The sequence below is a fragment of the Phallusia mammillata genome, chromosome 6 (genome assembly GCF_965637545.1).
Source record: "Phallusia mammillata chromosome 6, kaPhaMamm4.hap1.1, whole genome shotgun sequence".
NCBI lineage: Eukaryota > Metazoa > Chordata > Ascidiacea > Phlebobranchia > Ascidiidae > Phallusia > Phallusia mammillata.
In genome coordinates, this window is record NC_137257.1 from 1,665,955 (window position 1) to 1,679,679 (window position 13,725).

The 13,725-nt window shown below is 35.5% G+C and overlaps 1 protein-coding gene across 1 annotated transcript; it reads left to right on the forward strand.

The window, feature by feature from the left end:
- The first annotated feature begins 1,791 nt into the window (after positions 1-1,791).
- Positions 1,792-10,886, forward strand: LOC145233989 (uncharacterized). Its single transcript, XM_080098759.1, has 5 exons — positions 1,792-1,880; positions 2,712-2,790; positions 4,247-4,325; positions 9,878-9,937; positions 10,177-10,886. The coding sequence occupies exons 1-5, from the start codon at positions 1,874-1,876 to the stop codon at positions 10,252-10,254; spliced, it is 303 nt and encodes a 100-aa protein (XP_079954885.1). The 5' UTR covers positions 1,792-1,873; the 3' UTR covers positions 10,255-10,886.
- Positions 10,887-13,725: the final 2,839 nt, after the last annotated feature.

Below are 13,725 nucleotides of genomic sequence, written 5' to 3' on the forward strand. Positions count from 1 at the left end.
AACTTTAAGGGTTCACCAGACCAAAAATGGTTGAAGAGCACTGCTGTAGACTATCAAGTAAAACTTAAAAAATCAATTTAGGTCCTATTAATCAAACATAAATTATGATAATTTGCCACTGGTGGAAGGTTTCGCAAAACAACACTGCTTAAGTGATTTTAAGTTTAAAAAACGCCAAAATTTTTAACCTCGACAAACTGCCTTCTACCGAACCTCCAAACCGGTTTCTAAAAAGCCTTTCCGTTTATTCGATTTTTGGACGTCACAAACTCGAAGAAAATTCTGATTTTGGGTGGATTTTCGTACAAATATTCCAGTTTCAAACCGGTTATGCCCGGTTTCCGCCACCTACCGAACCTCCAAACCGGTTTGAACCGGTTTCTAAAATCGAAAATTTTTTTCAATGCGCCACAGAGCCATTTGAACAGATTCTACTGTTTTGTTATACTGTAGATATTATGCACTTTGTTTTGAAAAACATAATATTTGCAAAGAATTTCGTATCTTGTAGCCAAATTTCAGGAGCATGTATCTCATTAAAAATAAATTGCAAGAAACCATTTCGCCTGTCTTTGAGTTATTTTTTGTGCCTAAATTTACAGCACGTGGTGAGCCACGAATCGCTATTAAATAGACATTTGGGCCACAGATCAAAAAAGTTTGGGAACCCTTGTGTTAGAGAAACGTAGAACTTTTTTACAACATCTTCTTTTGACCAAGAAATTATGTTGTCTGAAGTATCTTTCAAAAAGCCAACCTGAAAAATGCCAATAATACAAAATAACTATGTTTTATGCTACTTCAAAGACACTTTCGTTCCTAGTTATAAAGCATTACTTTAACCAAGTGAGTATGATCGTGTAAAAAGTCGTAAACGGCAATAAAAACAGAGTTACTGGACAAAATCATACCCGAACAAGACTATTCACCAGATACTCTTCAGGTGCTTGTTCAGGAAAGACTAAAAACAACACTTGTTCCATAAATCAGTCAGTTTTTTTCGAAATTCCCATTAAGTGTTTTTTTTTATGTTTTTCTTTTGCTCAATTTTTAGGCCGTAGGACGACTATTTAAACTTTAACTGTTTTTTAAACAAATTAAAATATTGTGAGACTATTTCTGAAGTTATTTTGGGTTCTATTTCCGGAAATAAAAAGAAATATTTTTTACTCAAATTCAAATTATTGCGCGTGGGAAATTGTCATCTGCGCTACTGGGATTTATCAATTTTCCATGGATGATTGAACACAAAAAAGCGGATGTTTTGATTTTGTGGTTGAAGGTCATTGCTAATTTGTATCCGGTCATTATCAGAACGATCAATGTCAAGCAGAAATTATGAGTTATCAAATCGCAGTTGTGAACGAACCACAGTTATATTAATATGCATATTATCAGATAAAGAGTAAAAATAGTAATGTTATTAATCAGCCAAACTTTACCACTAAAGACGGTGTTTTAATTTGTGTGTACGTACCATGTAACTTTGCTTATCATGCCAAAACCCTGACTTTGCGAATATTAAAGTAAGCCACGTTAAGTTAGGGTGGACCTTTCGAATAGTGACTCGCATTCAAGTGAATATCATTTAAAATAAATGCACCACGACAAATTTAGTGGGTTAATATTTCAGTTTTTGTTTGTCAAAATGTTTTGTGACCATCATTTTTTGAGATTTATTTTTTTAAGTTCAGGTTGTTGCATACATATTTCATAAGATTGGCTAAAATTCTTTTGTCCATGACCTACTGGATTGTGGTGTAACAATTTGAATATCTTTTTCAGATTATTTTTAAAATAAACATTTTAATATTTATTCTGAACTCATGATGATGTGAAGCATGATGTGACAACAGGAAAACAGAAAACTATCATGAAAGGTATAATAGTGGTTTATTTTTTATTTATTTAATTTTTTTCCAATCCTTTATTCTTTGACATGTTGGTTTTTCTCCTTGTTGTTTATGCCAGGGGTGGGCAACCTTTGATACTGAGGGGCCAAATACATTTTGCCTGTTCGCAGAAAAATAGCATTGGGCACATTAATCAGCTCTAAAATATGTAATAGTGGGACTCGTTTGGCAGTACGTTGAAAATCCAAGCATCTCTGTGGGCCGCACAACCTTTAATCAAGGGCCGCAAGTTGCCCACGCCTGGTTTATACCATTTGTTATAAACAAGAAACGGTGCTTCAAACTTGTTTAAATTTATACACATCTTAGTTTGTGAATACAGGCCCCTTAAACAAGATTTTGTTTAAGGCTGTAATTGCTGAAATGTATCTGTGACCTAGGAGTTTCATATTTTGTTGGTTGGTGCAATGTGTTTTTGTCCTATTTAAACCAAACCATTGTATCTGTTGTGAAATACAACAGTCTCTGAGATACATTCTCTTTTACCCTGTAGTCTTAACTTTTACCTAGTTACCTGCTTAAAACTGGTCAATTTTAAGGTTGTATGAAATTGCGACAGTTTATAATTTACCTCATTGTGATTTACACTAATTAATATGCTTTCTGCATTCTTTATGTCCAAGGAGGGTTCGATTGTGACAACTTTGGGAGTGCCCATTGTTTTAAACTAAAATAACAAAAAAGTGATTGTTTGCTCATAATTCTAGGAAGGGAATTTTTGGTAAATGTTAAATTGGTTGTATGCATGTAAAATGTGCATATGTTAAAAAATTGACTAATTACAAATGTGATTTTCAGCTTTCCCTCAAACTTTCATCACAGAAGAGATTCATCAAGCTTTTATGAAGTTGGATCATCTCATGACTTCGATGGCAAGGTTTGTTTAAATTGTTTTTGTTTAAGTAATGCTCAAATAATAACTATATTAGTTTGATCTAGTTTAGTTACAAAGCTATGGTGTATGAACTAGCTGTTTTTTAAGTATAATGTTGCCTCCGAATTTTGGGAACAGTTGTATTACATATATATTGTTTTTATATGTTTTTTTTGATATTTTGTTTGTGACTTTGTGGGTTGCTTGGTGTACGTTTTTGTGCCACGGCAGTTAGGGGCTTGTTAACAGCCCTATGACGTCAGAAACATTAACGGTTGTTGCTCAAAACACCTCTAGTGGACAAAATTTTAAACATTGGCAGATTGGGCTGAAATTTTGCAGTACTATTAATTGAGTCATTGAGGTTTAATATTTTTTTAGTTTGTGTGTCGAACCCAACTAGCCCCCTAAAATGGGTCAGTTTTTTAAACAATGTCGGAATTGGCTGAAATTTAGGTAGCATTTGGACTATACTATTTGTAGGTTTCGATTGATGTGTTTTACCTTGTAGCCCCAACATTTACTAACTAGCCCCCTAAAATAAATGAACTTTTAAAAGACATTTTAATTATATGATATATATTTGCAAAGTTTATTAAGTGTAGTAAGTCCTCTAATGTTATGTTTTGCCCTGTAGCACCACAACTTAACCAACTAATCCCTAAAATGGGTGACCCTTTTAACAATGTTTGAATTGAATGAAAATTGGACAGCTTGTAAAATTTGATATTCATAGGTGTCCATTTTTTGTTTTACCCCATTATGCCACTATTTACTCCTTCTTTTCTTTGAAAAAGAACGTTAAATAGGACATATTTCAAACAATATCTGGAGTGAATCTAAATTTATATAGTTTGTATTCTACATAGTATTATTATTTAAGACCAGTGCCGATCACTGTGTTTTACCTTACAACACCTGACTTTCTTATGGTTATCTCTTGAAATGCATTACGCGCAATGTCACGGATGCTCTAAAGTTGGTAACTGCAGAAGCCAAAAATTGTGCCTGGCGAGTGGCAAACTAATACGTGTTTGTCAGGTCGAAACTGTTAAGTTATTTGATTATCAACAAAGTTAACAGAAACAATACAACATTAAATGTTTTTAACTATTTTTACTCAGTTTACATTGTTTTACTGCAAAAACAGTTGCATTTAGTACATTTAACACTAACAAAAACAAATTAAAACCAGCGTTCTTACCGGAACGTAACTTTTCGCTTGTTAGCGCATAAAACTCCTTGTTAAACCCTTGTTACGTCACAATTGGCAATTAGATAACAAGCAATACAAGAGATTGTGTGCCAAGCCACCCTTTTATTTGTAAAATTACACATATATAAGTGATTGTTTGCTCATAATTATGGGAAGGGAATTTTTGGTAAATGTTAAATTAGTTGTATGCATGTAAAATGTGCATATGTTAGAAAATTGACTAATTACAAATGTGATTTTCAGCTTTCCCTCAAACTTTCATCACAGAAGAGATTCATCAAGCTTTTATGAAGTTGGATCGTCTCGTGACTTGGATGGCAAGGTTTGTTTAAATTGTTTGTTTAAGTAATGCTCGAATAATAATTACATTAGTTTGATCTAATTTAGTTACAAAGCTATGGTGTATCAACTAGCTGTTTTTAAGTATAATGTTGCCTCCAAATTTTGGGAACAGTTGTATTACATATAGTTTTTGTATGTTTTTTTTTAAATTTTGTAATGTCTTATGTGGGTTTGTTCCTTCCATTTGGTCCAGCATGTGGATTTGAAATTACGATTCTAGTTAGATATCTATCCATGAAATTGTTCTTGTAAATTTTGACTTCATTTGACCCAGCAGTTCACATCTTAAACATAAAATTGAAGCAGCGATACCTACCAATATATATAACCCAGATTTTTTATTTGTTGTGAATATAATATTTGTTTTCTTTGTGGTTTGGTGTTATTAAGTCTTTTTACATGAGCGAATCGAATCGTATCGTTGATGCGCATTGTGTGACGTCACGATTTCGATTCACTGAAGCGTAAAATTACATGGCTGCCGAACCAAATCGCATTCAAGGTTTTCAGCTTTGCGCAAAAACGATATGGTGGTTATTGTAAAGTGATATACAAACATAAGGCCGGATAATTGTTAATTTTAAAGTATTTTTAGACTTTTAGTTTATTCTTCCGAAAAAATCTGAATTAATTTGTGTGCAGCAGTTGTTTGCATCAAGTTTACACATACCAAATGTATGGATTTGTTTATTGTGAACAGTTAAACCCTCAGGAATAGTTGGAAGAAATATTCAAAGTGTATAGATCACTCTGACTTCATTGTCCAATAGTAATAAGTGCTGATTTCTAAGTTGTACGTACTAAAACTGTATTACATTTCCAGGCCATGTAGCACATTAAAAAAATTCTTTATATGACTGTACAAATCTATTAAATTTGTTTCATTAGACTCTATTGTGGGTTATATGTATAAAAAAACGACTAATTTGTATAAATTTGAACCAGTTGGACGAAAAACTCGATTAAATATGTAACTTGGTGTGTGGAGCGTTTATTCCGCATTAGCTACAAATTTCCCCGTTATTTTCGGCACCAAATTAAACAAACAACATATGGTTTCAAGTTGACGTAATTGCTTACAAAAGAGTTCTCCTAAGCGTATTCAAACCACCTGTGCCGAGCGCATCGAGAATTGGAGAAGTCTAATACGCTTTGCCTTTTTTCTTTTTCAAAAACGAGAGAAATGTGTATCGTATACGCTTAAACGCTCCATGTAAAGAGGCTTATTGAAAGCAATGTGTTACTTACAGTTGAATTTATAAAATTTTTAGGATGTTGTTAACAAACAAGTCATGAATGGCATATCTTTGAAACTGGGTAAAGGTTATTGTCTGCTTTGCTAATACACAGCAAGTAGTAAATGCTGCTTGACGCAACGTTTTTGTGAAATACAAATAATTATGATATGTTGCAAGTGTTCTACCTTAAACATGCTTGAGTTTCATACTTTATCAGTTGGTACATTGTGAAGTTTGTTAAATGATTTTCAGGGATGTTCAGAGTAGAATATGAATTTAGGCGTTTATATTAAGTAATTGGAACCAAAGTAAATGTGTGCTCTGGTACTTGTAAAAATGTGAACACTTTCGTTCCTTGATGGTGGTTTTTGTAGTTTATTGAGTAAATTATTTAAACAATGTTGAATTGGATAAAATTTAAATAGTTGTAAAATTAGACAGTTCGCAGATTATGCTATTTTTGAGATGTCAATTGTTTTGTTTTGAACTGCAGCTCCACTATTTACCTAATCAGCCAACGGAGAAAATTTTTTAAGCAAGGTTTGAATTCATTGGAATTTGGTTAATTTGTAGAAGATTCCAATTATAGGCGTTGATTGTTATGTTTCACCCTGTAGCCCAAACATTTGCCCTGCAGGCCACGTAAAATAGGTGATTTTTTTAATGTCCGAATTATATGAAATTTTGTTAGCTTTGTCATTTATTGGTGTTGCTTGTTTTGTCCCTATATTATCACTATTTACCACTTCTTTCAAGATAGAACATACAATTGAATTGGATTTTGATAGTTTGTACTTATTTTTACTCATTTGGTGATTTTGGTTGGACTGCCTTACCAGACAATCATTACTTCATGTATGATCATGTGCATCATGAAGCAAAGTTAGTGATATGATTGTATCACAATGTGAAGGGTTGGGGACAATAGATATATTGTTGGTCTTGCTACTCTGCCACCAATATTGTATTTTTTCAACAATCGCTTATGCATTTTCAGTTTTGGTACCACGTTGTACATGTCAGGGTAAACTTGCTAGAATAAACAATAAAATATGTGTCACCAAAACTAAGGTAGAAGGTCAATAATCGTTTGTTTCTGCAATGATGTAAAAAGAAGAAAGGCAAATTTTTTAAAAGTTTGGGTGAAGCTTTTTGTAACTTGTCCTTTAGATACTCACATCATAACAATACTGTTACTAATTAGCACATACACATACATGGGACCTGTTCGATTTTGCTTGCAAAAACAATACATATAGTAAGTCAATTAGTGCATATAGTGCATCATTGAATGGGACAGTATAAAATATTTAAATTGTCAATATAAATGAAATCCACCTTTCTAGTGCAACCAGAAGAATGTTTGTTATGTAGGTGAACTGCTTGTATTACTTAAATGGCAAATTTGCTAGTGTCATTTACCATTAGACACTGAATTCCCATGGGAAGTAAACAAGCCACATTTAGTTTTTTTGAAAAAACTTTTAAAACCAAACCACTTCACTACAGATAATAATGCACCCCACCACATCAAGAATTTTTTTCCATTCCTAATTATTACCCACTGTGGCATAAACATATTGTGACATCATACCCACCAAGTGAGTCGGATAACATAAATTGTGTCAAATCCCAGTTAAGCAATTTTTAAATAAATGTATGTGTTTATCACTGACAATATAAGTGATAATAAGCTATGAACCTTAACACGTATGTGGTAAAGCCAAGGGGATCATGTTAAATAACAATTTGTTTCACATAAATTCGCCACCTTAGGAAAGACAAAGCACTAAACAATGGTGCGTATCCCTTCTAATGTGATTATTGTTTTAACCACATAAATCAGTGTTTCATAACGGAACGGAACATTATACCGGAACGAAATAAATAATTTTTGGCTCAAATACCGGAACGAAATACCGAAATAAAAAATATTTAAAATATCTTAACGGACGAAATACCTTTATTTTTTATTCCGGTATTTCATTTTGGACATTTGACACAAAACAATTGCTCAAAATTTCGCATCGTTAAGCTGTAATAAAAATTAAAGCTCCTACAATTTACATCTGTTTGACTATGATTGGCAAATGTTATGTGACATAGCAACTTCCGACAATAATTCTTGTGTGTTGCAACTTTTTTTCTTTTTTCACTTAATAGATGTAAAGACCACAAAGAAATGTTCGTTTGAAATACCGAACAATGTCGTCATAAATTTATTACGGTCAGACCAGAACAAAATGAAATTATCGGTCCAGAACGTATCAACGTTTTTTGGTTTCATTTCGTTAGTCTAATTTGTAAAAAAAATGAGATGCTCTATTTTCATTTCTAATCTAATTCAAAAAACTGAAAAAAATCTAGTTGTCCAAGTCTGCCTTTAGGGTATGTCATTTCTTTTAGTTGGAAAAGGTAAATTACAAGTTTTTGTCGAATACCACAATGTAGATCAGTGTTTCCCAACCTAAGGATCGTAAATTCTGTTGGGTCGCCAGTTTTTGTGACAATAAGACAGTGGTTCTTAACTGGGGTTCGATCGAACCCCAGGGGTTCGGCAACATTGAATCAGGGGTTCGATGAAGGTCTTTTTAGTACAACTGCTCGTTTTAGTCAAACTTTAGGGTTCTATGGTCGCTAGAAAAATTTGTTTGCTAAATATCAAAACACTGGAAGGTTGCACTTAAGGTTTTGTTTTCTTTTTTGTGACGTAACAAAGAACATTGTGCGCGTTGTTTGTAAGCAGCACAACAACAAAATTTTGTTGGCAGCAAAAACTTATTACTTCATCTTTTTTTCATGTCTGTGCACAGTTGTTAAAAATACAATGCTTCATATTCATAAAAACTTAAAATTGCCGGAAAAAATGGGTTAAAAATCCAGGATGTAACTTGTTGGGGTCCGACCAAAGGCTGAAGAATATTGTTGAGGTTCAGCTGCGATAAAAAGGTTAAGAACCATTGCAATAAGAGCATCTATGTTTCGTATCGTTATTTTTTATTTCCTAAGGCTATGAATTGTTTCCCAATAACTATTTCATGACTATTTGGCGTGATAGTGAATTGTTCTGTTTGTGACGTCATAATGTGTGTGAGATCACTGTTAAGCGTTGTCTGCCTCATAATGGTTTGAACCAGCTCTAAAGTTGGCGGAAAAACAAATAATTTTGTTGTGATGTTTTTTATTTTTCAAACTGGCGTAGTAATTTTCAAAAAACTTTCCTGATTTACAAACAAAAATACAACCCAAATAGTAAGAATGCATATCCATGGGTCGTGAGAAGCCATAAAACAAAATTTTAGTAAGTATTTGGGTCGCGACAAAAAAGGTTGGGAACCACTGGTGTAGATGATTGTAGCTGCTTGTGCTGTAATGGTTAATCGCCACTGGTTTGGCAGTGTTTGAATTTTTATTTGATTGTGCACTGACTGTTTTGTTATTAAAATTAGATCAGCATTATTACATAGTATCATAATGGCATTTTAAAAGCAGTTTTTAAAAGACATTTTTCCGTTGTATGGAATGGTAGAAGTATGCAGATTTAGTGATTGTGGCATATTTGTTGTCTTATTTGTATGTTATTGTACGTTACACATCAGCATAAACAAATTTAATGTTAATAGTTTAGCTGGAACATTGCACAAGTGCATACTTTGGTTCGGAAAAGTGTGAGTCTTTAGACAATAATGTTCTTTAGAACTGTAGCATGACCCAAATATGTGAAGCTGTGTTAGTAATTAAGTTAAACTTAGCAGACCCTGTGTTTAATTCATTGCCTAACGAACCGACATTAATTGTATTTGCCTATGTGGCTACATTTTCTATACTGATTGATATGTATGTCATTGTTGCAAAATGCAAATACTTAATAACCAATAGACATAAAAGTTGGGGCAAAAAAATAGCAGCTAATTTGATGAAACCTTTGAATATTTTAAAAAAATATGTGTCTTAAATTTATTCACCTGAGAAAACATTGCCCTGCTCATGTTAATAATCAACCTCCCCCAAACAGTTAAATCTCAACAGACAGAACAAATTTTGTTTTTCAGCACCAATCATTTTGAGTAACTATAGGTTTATTCCCCCAATGTACTATTTTATGAACTTGCTTGATTTGTTGTTTGATTTTAAATATGATTATAATAATTTTGAAGCAGTTAAGGCTCATTTAAAAACAGTTTATTACCTTAAATGACTAGGAAAGTGACATTTTTTCGGTGTTTTGATCATTTTGTGGTAGATCTATTAATTATATGTTGGAGATTTAAGTGTTTACGAATGTTACTTTTAGATTTCATCACATGAGGATTCACCTCCTGTTCCTAATTTGATCACCAGACTACATGGCAAGGTTTGTAAGATTTTGTTACTGTGGTTATATACAGCATAATAGATTTGTATTACAAAAAAGTTGTTTCTGATTCTGGTAAAAACTACATTAAACAGGATTTTTTTGTTTTTAGTGTTTAAAAAACTAAAATTAGTTAATGTATTTTTTTAATAAATTGAAATTTTTATGCTTTGTGAGATTAAGCTTTATTTATAAATTTACAACTTGTTTTAAGCTTTAACTTGCTTCTTTTCTTACAGAACTCACAGAGAAGACCTTCTGACACTCAGTTTCATTTCAACAGTGTCTTGTCGAGCGATTCTGTTTTTTTTTTGTAATCTCTATGTAGTAGTCTCCAATAATTGTATAGTGAGGCTGAGAATGTCTGCTCTTCCGCCTGCTTGTGTAATGGTGGTTGGGATTTGCTTGGCTGATGTTGTGGTTGTGGCTGGTTTGCCTCAATCACGCATCGAGTATGGCTGTCTGAATTGTTGGAGTTTGTGTTTCGATGCCAGACAGGCGACTGGGTGGTGGGATAGCAACTGGTTCGCAACGGGGATCGGGCTGTTCCCGTTTTAAACCGGTGTGTGTATGGGCTGCTCGCGCGGCTGTACACTGCAGTTATTTGTTCCTGCTCATCGGTAGGGGCACTTAGCTAGTAGGAATGCTTACCTCGCTAGTTCATGTGTTTACTGTTCGGACCCTGTTTACTGGTATAGGTGGGCAGCTGCCTGTGGGCTGTGCACCGCCGCTAGACATCTCCCCCTCTAATTGACGGCACTGTATTGTTGTGATTCGGGTTTGATGTCAGTATTGATGCTTCTCAGTTAAGGCCTTGTCAAAGATGTTTGTCTGCGGGCTTCTCTTTCTCGGCTGGCGCTGGTCTGTGGCACTTCTTTACTGGCTGACTGGAGGATGTATGTTTTGTTGCGGTCTGTGTTGCCTGCTGTCATTAGTGTTGTAGGGCAGAGCTTGGCTGAATATTTTAGGCTAGAGCGATGACCCTGCAGCATTTAGTGATGATTGCATGGTTCGCCAAGTCTGTTGGTATGGTGCTAGTCTGGAGCGGCTCAGGGAAGGTTACCCAAATAAGTGGCTTTGTCACAGTTGGAGCTGGAACTGGGTTATATCCTTGCTAGCTGACTGTTGTAAGAATCAATTAGGCTTTTTTGTCTGGTGTCAGTCTGGAGCTTCTTGGCAGATGTTGTCTGAGACCCTAACCCGGTCACTTTTTAAGATGGCTGATGCTGGTTGCAAAGGACTGTCTGTCTGTTGTATGTCATGTTATTTTCGGTCTGGTATGCCGGATGTTGGCTGGGGGCAGGCTGGTGGAGGGAAGCTGAAAGACTGGTCCACTGTCAACCGTAAGGGGTGGGTCCACGTTCGGCCAACTGAAGCGGGGCTGTCATCTGGTTCTCAGATGGCATTGAATTGGTTATGTCATGTGTCTTTGCTGTCCTCTATTAGGCTAACTGTATATGTGGATTCAGCTTAGGCAGATTAAGATAAAACTTTCTTTAATTCTAATATAGATACGGTGTTGCATTTCAGGTGTGTTTATTCTGCCAAAGTTTGTTTTGTGTATTGTTGATATAGTGGTGTTGTATGACTACGTTGGTATATGTGCCTGTGGTGTTGCAGTGGTTTATATGTTTGTGTTATATATTAAAGCTACATTATAACAATTATTTAAGTGACATGTCGTATGCCGCCTGAGACCTGACTGCATGCCTGTCTACAGCCTGTGTTGTATTGTTGAGATTGGGTTTGATATGTCTAATTTAAGCTTGGGACATTTTGGTCAATGTTGTTTGAATGCAGTTTCAGCAGACTGAGACCAGGTTGCCTTTGCTTAAAGTAGGCATTGAATTGTTGTTAATATCGAGTCTGGATGCTTGGTGCTTTGGCCGATGTTGGCTGGATCAAGCAGCCAACTGAAGCTGGGCTGTCTGCTGCAGGCATTACACTGTTGGGTGGGACTGATGTTTGAATGAAGTCTTCCATGCCAAAGCATCACCTGTAACAAGTAAGTTGTAGAAATATATTACATATTATTTCCTTGCAACTGTAGTGTATGTGTCATTGAAATGTTTGGTATAACAAACCTATAACCTATATGTTTTCTGTTCTATTTTTAAGTAGGAATAACTTTTTTAAATCATTTTTTGTTAAGCATTTAAATTACAAAAGATATTTTGAAATAAATGATATAAATAGTCAATAAATTTTTGCTTCAAATACTTAAGTTTAAATTTTTGCTTCAAATATAAAATTAACTACATATGTAATACTAATAAGTTGTAATTTTTGTTTTGCAGACTCGTTGCAAGGTGGACAACCTACTCCTTCCAATTTTATTGTTGTGTTGTGTTTATTGTTTTTCGTTTCGCAACGCTTGGTGTCATTAGGTAGCTGACTTAAATTCTGAATCAGGCAGGTTTACAATCAGGAGTTTCCCCTCCCCACATAGATTAAGCAGTGCTTCACCCCCCCTTTCCGGGTGTTCTCTGCATCCTATACCTACTTTAACTTAGATTAAGCAGTGTTTCACCCACCTTTCAGGGTGTTCTCTGCATCCTATACCTACTTTGACTTAGATTAAGCAGTGCTTCACCCCCTTTCCGGGTGTTCTCTGCATCCTATACCTACTTTAACTTAGAGTAAGCAGTGCTTCACCCCCCTTTCCGGGCGTTCTCTGCATCCTATACCTACTTTAACTTAGAGTAAGCAGTGCTTCACCCCCCACTTGTCGGGTGTTCTCTGCATCCTATACTTACTTTAACTTAGATTAAGCAGTGCTTCACCCTCCTTTCCGGGTGTTCTCTGCATCCTATACCTACTTTAACTTAGATTAAGCAGTGCTTCACCCCCCTTTCCGGGTGTTCTCTGCATCCTATACCTACTTTAACTTAGATTAAGCAGTGCTTCACCCCCCACTTTTCCGGGTGTTCTCTGCATCCTATACCTACTTTAACTTAAGATTAAGCAGTGCTTCACCCACGTTTCCGGGTGTTCCCTGCATCCTATACCTACTTTAACTTAGATTAAGCAGTGCTTCACCCCCCTTTCCGGGTGTTCCCTGCATCCTATACCTACTTTGACTTAGAGTAAGCAGTGCTTCACCCCCCTTTCCGGGCGTTCCATGCATCCTATACCTACTTTAACTTAGAGTAAGCAGTGCTTCACCCCCCACTTGTCGGGTGTTCTCTGCATCCTATACCTACTTTAACTTAGATTAGGCAGTGCTTCACCCACGTTTCCAGGTGTTCAGCCCTGTCTTTGGGCGACTCCCTTACAACTTAACTAGTGTAAGAGCCCTGTCTTTGGGCGACTCCCTTACAACTTAACTAGTGTAAGAGCCCTGTCTTTGGGCGACCCCCTTACAACTTAACTAGTGTAAGAGCCCGTTCTTTGGGCGACCCCCTTACAACTTAACTAGTGTAAGAGCCCTTTCTTTGGGCGACCCCCTTACAACTTAAAATGGTGTGCAGCCCTTTTTTTGTGTGATTGACCGTACTTTGTATCAAACAAAATTTACTCTTGACAAAACATGGTTGCAATGGAAGGAGCAATACGCGTTATCAGGCTGCCACAGTTTGCTGCAAAACAATGACTTAACACCAAAAATGGAGTGAGCCATCGCCTTACATGCGTTTTGTGGGGGAAGAAATTGAAAAAGGCACTGCTTAATCTAAGTTAAAGTAGGTATAGGATGCAGGGAACACCCGGAAAGAGGGTGAAGCACTGCTTAATCTAAGTTAAAGTAGGTATAGGATGCAGAGAACACCCGGAAAGGGGGGTGAAGCACT

Excerpts from the sequence above, each read along its gene's own strand:
- LOC145233989 (XM_080098759.1), top strand. Across the intron at positions 2,791-4,246 it reads CTCATGACTTCGATGGCAAG|CTTTCCCTCAAACTTTCATC; the intron begins GTTTGTTTAAAT and ends TGTGATTTTCAG. Across the intron at positions 9,938-10,176 it reads TCACCAGACTACATGGCAAG|AACTCACAGAGAAGACCTTC; the intron begins GTTTGTAAGATT and ends CTTTTCTTACAG.